Raw genomic sequence first — 10,164 nt, 5'->3', positions numbered from 1 at the left:
CTTTCCTTTGTTGTTTCATAGTACAATTTAGAATTTTTCCTTTGCTCAAAAACAGAGGAGGGCATATAAAAACTAGAGTTTTGAGAATATGAAAAATAATGATATACCACTTTATTTCAAATAACTGAATATGCAATAGGCAGATCAATGTGTTTTCACATTTCATTATAGAGTAATACCTTTTTCCTTTAGGGAAGCTGGAACCTTCACTTCTTTTCCCTTAATAGGCTCTGGAAAGAAACATTGAACATTTATTTGAAACCAGGATCAAAAGATGTAAGAAGACACATACAATGGAGTCAATGAGCTATTGGTAAGGTGAACCTGGATGGAAATGATACGATGTTTTCTTTCAAAAATAATTTTAATCATTGACAAAGAAACAACAGTATAGAGTACAACAAGCTGTTCTCTAATCATTTCTATTTAAAATAAATGTAAATTGTTGAATGAGGTACAATCTATTTGTTCATTTAAGGGAACGTGTATTTGGATGAATAGGAACTTGCTTTATCTGTAATTTTAAAAAAACACATGACTTCAGCATCTAGAAGTCTTCCAAAACTGTTATAATCAGCACTAACTTAGTTTATGTCTTTCTGGCTATGTTTTTTCAAAAAAATAAACAATCAAATGGAAAACTCTGCATATATCATGTAAATGTGGTGTTTTAGTCATCAGACTCAAGTCAAACAAATTTCAAGAATAAGATTTAAAATAAATTTTGAGACAGTTTCATCTGTGAACTCCCAATGTCTTAAACATGTGGTCCTTAGTTAAAGCAAATCAAGTAAAACCTCATTTATCCTACCAGGTTCAAATACAAAATGATTCTAATCATATCATGCCTTCCAGACATATATATGGGTCTGGAAGACATGATAAATTTATCATATTTATGATAAATTTGATAAAATATATGATGAAATATAAAATATATTTTAACCTATTAAAAATAAAAGCTAAAATCAGTTTTCTGCCTTTTCTGCAACATTAAATCTCAGTATCTATTTTACTGACAAAAATGATTAATAATGCAGTGAGAAAGGAAGCGAAGAAAGAAATCTATCCTTCCAGCCCTTTTTTCTATTCTCATCTGAGGTTTGGGGTGGAAGGCAAAAAATACGGTGGTGGTGCTTGTGAATGGACATGCCACTCCAAGCAATCACTTAGAATCCACTGAGTTCGGGTGGATTTGGATTGTGTCAAGAATGCATTCTGGTGTTCCACTGAAAATGCTGTGTCCCTCAGAGCAAGATTTTCTTGATAGATAAACTAGAGCCTTAAATATCCATAGGCTTGTAGACTTTTTAAAAGTGGCTTTGGTGGCAAAGGAGTGTCCCTATTGCTATTTATTGTGTTAAGAATAAATAAGATCAATTTTTTCTGTGTATTTCAGCATGTGAAGATGAAATCAAGAACTATGAATTGAATAGACTCATGGAGAAGCTTCATTAACTTTTTTTTTTTTTCAGGCTGACGGGGGTAATTTACTGCTTTGCATTTGGCTAAACCAAAAGAATTAATGTATCGTGAAATGAGAAGTGGTGGTGGGGACAGATTCCTGGTGGGGTGGGAGAGCACAACACCTGGAACTTCACATTTCAAGATTCAGCATGTTGATTTAAATGGGTGTCTGTACATGACTGTGTGAGATTAAAGTAGTTATAAAGAACAAGACCTAAAGAGAGGGCCTGTAGACTGCTTTGATTTTGGTGGAGTAAGAAGGAAGGGGTGGAAAAACAGATATACTTTTATACGGTATTTGAAGGTCATAAACCCATCACCTTAAATTTGAAGAAAGTCCTCAGAAAATAGAAATAAATTTATTTCCTAGTTTGCTAGTAGGAAGATACCTTTGCTCCCAGGCTGGGTCATCTCCTGCACCAACTTTCCTGCATCTCATTTCTTCTCAGTGTCATTTTGACTTCAAGGGGTTTTGACCTGATTTAAGAAGTCCACAGACTGGTCTGAGCATCCCTAACTACCCAGGGATACCAAATATGACCAAAAATGTGGAGACAGTGTTATATGGGAATTCTGCACTTCTGTATTAGTAAGGATTGAAACATCGTTGATTTAGGTCAGCTATTAAGGCATTTTTCAATGCATCTATCTTGTTTGTCAGGAGCAAAGCATTGGAGAACACATTTTTTGTGTGTGTTGTTTTTACAAATATGGTAGTTTCTTTGTATTTGACCAAGAGCCTACAGGAAGGCTTATGAATCTTGATTATCAGGATCTAGAATATGTTTAAAGGTGCTGGGATATTTCTTGGAACTCTCAAAATAATCTGGTAGGAGGTTGTAATGGAGAAAATGTTTACAAAGAAAGGCAGATCATTTCAGGTTTTACACCACTCCCAGACACAAAGGCAATAATGAACTAGGGTGAGTGTTCGTGATGAATAAATCATTGGGGAATCGGTTTCAAAGTCATCAGACAACTTACCCTATTCTTAGCTCTAGCTTTTGTTTGATGAGTGGGAATGGCCAAGAAAAAGTACGGTGAAAACAAAGAAAAGTTGGGGGAATCATCAGGCGCATGGTCCTGAGCATCAGAATATGAAAGAAGATAAGCTCTGCTCTGAATTCTCTGGCATTAGATCCAAACATATGCAAGCCTGAGTCACAAAGCTAGTCAATAATTCTAATGCCCATCATATTACGCCGATGCCAGAGGAACCTAAGGGTGCCACTATTGCATTCTCAATAGAAGAGACATAACCTTGTTGCCTGGTTATGATTTGGTTTGCAGTTTCTTGGACCATGGGTGAATCTTGCAACCTCAGATAAGTCAGACTAATAAGAAGCAAGTAGGGAGAGGATAGTGGTGGATGCCAGAAGGAATATAACCAATAATAGGGCTAACTAATAGGGTTGTCTGGTTTCTGGATGGTCAGGGCTGCATAAGCAGGGATCTGCCCTCTTGAGTGTGTACAGAGGGCTTACATGAGTCCACTCGCCCAGGAAAGTCAGTAGCTGAACCAGCAACAAAAGGCAACAAGATGTGTCTTTCTCTTGTTCTTTTTCTTTGAAATAATCATCCCTAGCCCTCTCTATACCTCCTTAAATAAAGACACAAGCCTAATGATGTTTCTTTAAATGTCTAATTTACTCATGGTTATCACATCCCCAGTAAACATAGCCCCAAAGGATTTCCGTGTAATAATTCTGATTTTCGAAATGTAGCATTGCTTCAGTATGGGTTCTAATATATACATGCAGGTGGAGTCTATAAGAGACCAGCAAAGGTAGGCAATCTTTAAGTTGCTCCAGTGAAATAAGAGGCTATGTAGCAAGTGGAATTGCTGCATTCTGACTCCACCACAGTTCAGCAGCAAGCATCAATAATCCTCTCCAGAAACAATAACACTGCAGAGGTTAAAGTCACTGAAATTTTATAGGTAATACTACAATTTTTTCTTTGATTTTTTTATATAATGAAAATTATATTCAGAAAATAAAGGAAAGGTGACAATATAATTCTTCTAAAATTGTACCCAACTTGTATATAACAAAGATATTTGAGGGCATTAACACAGCTTGAATAAAAAAAGAGGTTCATTTTAAATAGTTCCAAATCAATAATGATATGTAGTAGACCTTTATATACATGATTTTCTAGTGACCGTGGAGACATCTTGCAAATAGTAGAGAATTTAATTTTGAGGAAAAAGTGTTCCCCAGGAAATTGTCTGCAATTGTACATTAATAACAACAACAACAACAATAACAGAAATTACAGGAGCCTACTTAGTAAAGTGGTCAGTGTGGATATAAATTCTCCCAGATAGGGACTTCCCTGATGGTGCAGTGGTTAAGAATCTGTCTGCCAGTGCAGGGGACATGGGTTTGATCCCTGGTCTGGGAAGTTCCCACATGCCACAGAGCAACTAAGCCTGTGCTCCACAACTACGGAGCCTGTGTTCTAGAGCCCGCAAGCCACAACTACTGAGCCCATGTGCCAATAAATAAATAAATTCTCCCAGATAATGTTTTCTGGGACAGATGTTTACAAGTACCATTTCCAATTAGTTTAGGCTTCAGCACAAGTGAAGTCTTTAAGTAGTAGTTTAAATTTTTGATAATCATCATTGCCTGAAAGGTCATTTTAGAGGTAAGACCCAAATTTCTGTTGAGTTCTTTTCATAGTGGACAATAATATATGGTCCAAGTATTCCTGTGAAATAAGTGCTCACCAAAATAAGTATATTTCATACTGCATTGAAAGGAGGGAAGGTTTAGATTTTGCATGTATATATGGATTTTCCTGGTAGTGTGTTTCAATAACACCTTTAGTTCTCACACAAACAAGGACAATGTTTTTGTTAATTGTCAGATAAAATGAGAATGGAGGTGAGAAGGAGTCTTTCTCAAAGAACAAGTAATCACTGGTGAAAAATGGACTAAGCTCCTCTGTGGGAATTAAGGAAAGTCACCCCAATAGTAAAAGGACTAGGACTATCTTTCCACATCGCATATCCAGTGTGTCTATAGATTTTCTAACTTATGTAATGAGCTCTGCACTCAAAGCAAAGGTGCTTTGAAGAATACAAATACAGGGCTTCCCTGGTGGTGCAGTGGTTGGGAGTCTGCCTGCCAATGCAGGGGACACGGGTTCGTGCCCTGGTCCGGGAGGATCCCACATGCTGCGGAGCGGCTGGTCCCGTGAGCCATGGCCGTTGAGCCTGCGCGTCCAGAGCCTGTGCTCCACAGCGGGAGAGGCCACAACAGTGAGAGGCCCGCGTACCACAAAAACAAACAAACAAATACAAGGGCCCTATTTTAAGGAGCAAGCAGTATCTGTGTTAAAATGAAATAAATGGGTGTTAAAATCCAACAGACTTGACTTTGATTCTTGCCTTTGCCTCTTACCCATAGTGTGACACTGAGTAATTTAAATTACATGTACCTCAGCTTCCTCCTTTACTGAAATGGTGATGTCAAGCACAACTTGCAGAAACAAAATATGTAAAGTAGAGTGCAATGTGTCTGACAAAGAGCAGATGCCCTGCTTCTGTGCTTCTCCCAAACAATCCTCACACCTTTGTCTGGCTAACTCCTCATGCATCATACTTGAATTTAATATAACTCTTCAGGAAAGCCTTCTCTGATTCCCCAGACTTGATTAGGAAGTCGATAGAGATGGCTTGATGCTTTATGTGGATATTATTCTTAGAAAGAGGCCTGGGATTTGCATGGTACTTAAATAAGAATGTCATGCTCTTTCATAGCAATAAGGAAACTGATAAGACGAAAGCAGACAGAGCATGACTAGGAGTCTTTGAAGACAGCAGAATTCAGAACTCCAATTCCCAAGTCTTCCTCTCTATTCCTAGCTTTGCCATCTTTGTTTTGCCAATGATTAGCAAGTGTTTGGAAAGATTATGCACTAAATATATAGTTAATGAAGGACAGAAAGGAGAGAGAACCAGAGGGCATGGAAGCAAACCCTTCCTATACTCTTTATTTTCCTTCTAATCTTTTTTTATCCCTTCCATTCTTTTTAAAAAATGATTTTTCTCTTTTTTTTTCTTTCAGAAATTATAATCAGAGCACTTCAGGTCACAGTGAACTGAAGGAAAGTATTTAACAGACAGTTAAATAAATAAAAGTTTTCAAATATATGAGGGTCCTGTGCAATTCTGACCCACAAACCTGCAAAGAAGATGACTAATGTACTGTGGACACACTCAGATATTTTTGCTAATAAATTTCTTGTGTTATGTTAACTTGACTCTATTACCTTTATCCTTCAGAACTGAAGACGTCTTTCCAGATTTTTCTTTTCGAATTTCTGCAAGAAGAATCATAGGGAGGAAAGGTTACAAGGAATAATGAAGAAAAAATGGCAAGTTCTTTATGTGTTATATTTACTGAGGCTTAAAGAACCAGAGTGGCTCTGCTTTGGTATTCAAGATACAGGTGTCTACTGGGATAAATTGCTTGTAACGTATTGAACTAAATATATGGAAGATAGAAAATAAGCCCTGAAATTATTACAAGGGGCAGACTATGGTAGATACAAGAATGTACAAATAAAATACTCTGGGCTTTGGAAAAAGAAGGTATGATAAGATTTATAGCTAACGTTGTCTACTTACTATGTGTCACAGGGAATGTTCTCTACTGTTTAGTCATTCAACGTTCACAATAACCCTATACAGTTGGTAGGTCTTGTTATTATTGCTAATTTTCACATAAAGGGATTAAATAACTTTCCCAAGGTCATGTAGCCCTTAAACGGGAAATCTGGGATTTGAGCTAATGTCTCTCTGAACTCAAACACAAAGGTATTGGCTCTGGTAGCTCAATGATGGAATCAGGAAAGGCTTTGGCAGGTGGTACTGAAGAAGAGCTTGAAAGCTGGAAAGGAATTAGACCAACAGAAATGAAGCTGAAAAGACATTTTAGGACAGAAGAGAGAATGGGGAGGCATGGGCTGGACAGTCTGTCAGTTTGGGTGTGTGAGTCACTTGTAACCAAAAGAATACAGTAGAAGTGTTGCTGCGTGACTTCCTAGGCTAAATCAGGAAAAACCATGCAGTTTCTATCTGCTTCTCTAGCTCTGGGGGAAGCCGGCTGCCATGTAAGTACTCCAACTGACACCGCCAGGTTGGCAAGACCACATATAGGCAATCCAGTCAGCAGCCACAGCTGAGCTCCCAGCCAACAGCTAGCATCAACTGCCAGCCATCTAAGTGAGCCATCTTGGACATCCAGAGTCAGTTACTTGAGATGTCTGCAGCCCAAGCCTACATCTGATTGTAATCACATGAAATATGAAATAGACAAAATAAAAAACTGAAATAATGGACAATCTTGTAACAAAAGAAATCAGCACTGGAGTTCCTCCTCAGCACATAAATATTTTGAACCCCAAAAACAATGTGTTTAAAGGAAAGGGTATTGATTAATAATATCTTTGATCTAGCTATTAGTTATTACTCATTGCACTGAATGATCAAATTCAATATCAATTTATTATTAGTGACATTAGGATATTAAAAAAATATTTCTGTTGAAGTGTTTTGGCTTGATGTCAATGTCAAGTGTAGCTAGATTATAAAAAAGAAACTGAAATTGGAAGGTGTAAAAGATCCTAACAGAATCATCAGGCAGCCCAGATTTCCTGGCTGTGTGAAGAATCAAACTCAAAATACTTAACCTTTCTTTCCCAGCTAGCTCTACTGAAGTGTTCAAAAGTATCACTTCAAAAACTGTGGTTCTTTCCTCTTTTTGAAGATATATAATTTGCCTGCTGATTTGAGATACTGTTTCATGAGCATAATGAATAAGATCAAAGTATCAATATTTTTTGGATTTTTCTTCTGATGGAAAGAGTAGTTTTAAAGAACCATATGGAGAGCTCTATCCGTAAGTTCAATGATAGATAATTCCTCAGATCATGACTATTTATGTACATCACACAGCACCAAAAATGTCAAAATTGTTTCATAACATCTCTGTTGCATCCTAAAGTGATACTACCTTGTCTAGAGTGGTTCAATTGTGATTAGTTGCATGATTTTTAAATTTTAATATGTGAATGCCCTACATGCATCTGTCATTGTTTTATGTTCATTTGGACATAATTTTGACAATCAGGGATATTTTAGAAAAGGTATTTTATAGCATTTTTGTATCATTTTCAAACTCCAAAATATGTTTCATAAATAAATACAGAGAAAAGAATTTTCAAGTAGTCTAAATGGTTTAGCATTCTATGTTTATAATCCCCATGAGAAAAAATAAAATATTTTGATGTTTTATGCAATACTAACTTTGAATGCTCCTGAAAAGATGTTGTCAGGGTTTAATTTTACTCAGAACATTGTCAATTAACTTTGTAATTAAGTATGACTTGGTCGGGACGCCATTTTTAACATCCTTTTTGCCTTAGTGATGCATTTAATCATTTCCTGGTCTATAGACTAAATAACTTGGCACACATATTTTTAACATTTTAAAATATTTTTCTCTAAAAATCTGTTTAAAAATTCTCAATTTAAAACATCTCCAATTCAATTATATTTTTATGTTGGTGTCTTTTTTTAAAAAACTTGGAACTTCATTGTATTTCTTAGTCTTTTTTTTTTAATTAAAAAAAAAGAATATAATTTTGCAACCTGTCTTATCCTCTCTCTCTAACAGGACATTCTAATTAAAAAGTACAATATAAAATTTCTTTGAATGACATCTTAATAGTGTTGTTAGTACTTGAAGACTATAGCAAGGTATTTCTCAAGAAACTATAAATAAGGGAATTCAGAATGTTCTCTGAAAGTTAAGCTAATAATCAATACAGAATGTGGAGAGTTGTGGAGTTCTGAAAGCACCAATTATATAATACTATATAACACTTTGTATATGCATCTCTGAGAAGCTTCCTTCAATTACTCAAGCACTGTGTTGTTCTAGGCAAGCTGGGCTGTGTTAACATGTTAAAACTGTGACATGGAGCATGGCATAGGAATTCAAAACAACTAACAGATATAGAACTTGTCTAATGTGTATCTTGCAATCACCACGGATATGGAAGTCTTGTCCAATGGACTAAGTATTCTAGTCCTTTTGACAAACTCTTTCCTATAGTAATATAGGTCTTCAAATTACCTTAGCCGAGGTACTTCCTGAAATCATCTAAGTACTCTTTTCCTTTGACTGAATTCTGATAAAACTTTATAATTATGATGCTTTTACGCTGTGTAGCTTGGCTGCAAGAAGAGAATACTTTTCAGAATTCTGGACTGTACCTCAGTGGGGTACATTTTACTTTATCTGTAATCGGCTCTTTTAGAAAGATCAGCAATATGCAATTATTTAAAAAATAAAATAAGCACTCCTTTATATATTTGGGAGCTGAGATAAACTAGGACACCCTAGGCATATAATTTGCTTTCTAAGCCCTAAAGAATTTGTTTTTCAAAGAAAACTTTATTAGTTATGAATTTTTCTCATGTAATCATGTTCAACTTAAGATATCAAAGTTCCCATGTTTTCTTCAAGAAAAAAATCTTTTTAACAGGACTGTAATTTCGTTGAGGACAGGCAAAGCTAGGTCGTGGTCATTCCTGTATTCACATATAATGATGAAGTGTTGTTTTGTATGGTTAGACACTTTTATATAAAATCTTGCTATGAATGGGAGGTTTGTTTCACTCTGATATTCATATGTTAAAGACTAATACCCAATGTGATGGTATTTGGAAGTGGGGCCTTTAGGAGGTGATTATGTCATGAGGGTGGAGCTTCATGAATGGGATTAGTGCCCTTATAAGAAGAAACATGAGAAAGATGATCTCTCTTTCTCTCTCCCTCCCTCTCTGCACCATAGCAGGATATAGTAAGCAGACATCTGTTTGCAAACCAGGAAGAGCCCCCTCATCAGGAACCAAATTGGCTGGCACCTGATCTTGGACATCCTAGCCTCTAGAAATGTGAGAAATACATTTCTGTTATTTAAACCACCTAGTCTATAATATTTTGTTATAGCAGCCAGAGTTGACTGAGACAGATCTCTAACTCCTCACCCATTCCGGGAGGTAGACATGATCTAGATTTTGTAGATATGATAATAGGATCTAAGAGAGGTAAATAACTTGCCTAATGTCATGACTACTAAATAGCAGTGGGAAATTTGAACCTGGACCATCAAAATTAAAGTTAGAGCTAAACTACTACAGTAAGTGCTGGGAGCACAATGGATTATAAAGTTGATAGCACCACAGATGACTTCTAGAAGTGAAGAGTGAGCATATTTGCGTCACCACTTCACAGCAATGTTCTTCATAACTGCCAGTCTGCCATAGTTTTCCAAATTCTTTTCCAGAAGCAGGGACCATGTCATCTGGCACATACTAGGAAGTCAGTAACTATTCATTGAATAAATTAATAAATTTGCCAAATTTGTGCTGATCACATTTTATCAGAAAACTTAACTATTAAATCTTTACACAAAAAGGCTTCCCTGGTGGCGCAGTGGTTGGGGGTCCGCCTGCCGGTGCAAGGGACGCGAGTTCTTGCCCCGGTCTAGGAGGATCCCACATGCCGCGGAGCGGCGGGGCCCGTGGGCCATGGCCGCTGAGCCTGCGCGTCCGGGGCCTGTGCTCCACAGCGGGAGAGGCCACAGCAGTGAGAGGCCCGCGTACCGCAAAAAAAA

The 10,164-nt window shown here is 36.9% G+C and overlaps 1 protein-coding gene across 1 annotated transcript in view; it reads right to left on the bottom strand.

Moving 5' to 3' along the window:
- The window catches only part of TRDN (triadin), a 377,023-nt gene that overhangs the window by 78,434 nt on the left and 288,425 nt on the right, over positions 1-10,164 (bottom strand). Inside the window, exons 21-22 of the mRNA XM_007446048.1 lie at positions 5,749-5,799; positions 180-230 (exon numbers count right to left, since the gene is read on the bottom strand). Coding sequence (XP_007446110.1) covers positions 180-230; positions 5,749-5,799 — 102 coding nt within the window. The remainder of the gene's footprint in view (positions 1-179; positions 231-5,748; positions 5,800-10,164) is intronic.

Source organism: Lipotes vexillifer, unplaced genomic scaffold, assembly GCF_000442215.2.
Source record: "Lipotes vexillifer unplaced genomic scaffold, Lipotes_vexillifer_v1.1 scaffold368, whole genome shotgun sequence".
NCBI classification, from domain to species: Eukaryota; Metazoa; Chordata; class Mammalia; order Artiodactyla; family Lipotidae; genus Lipotes; species Lipotes vexillifer.
This window is presented reverse-complemented; position numbering and strand designations above follow the sequence as displayed.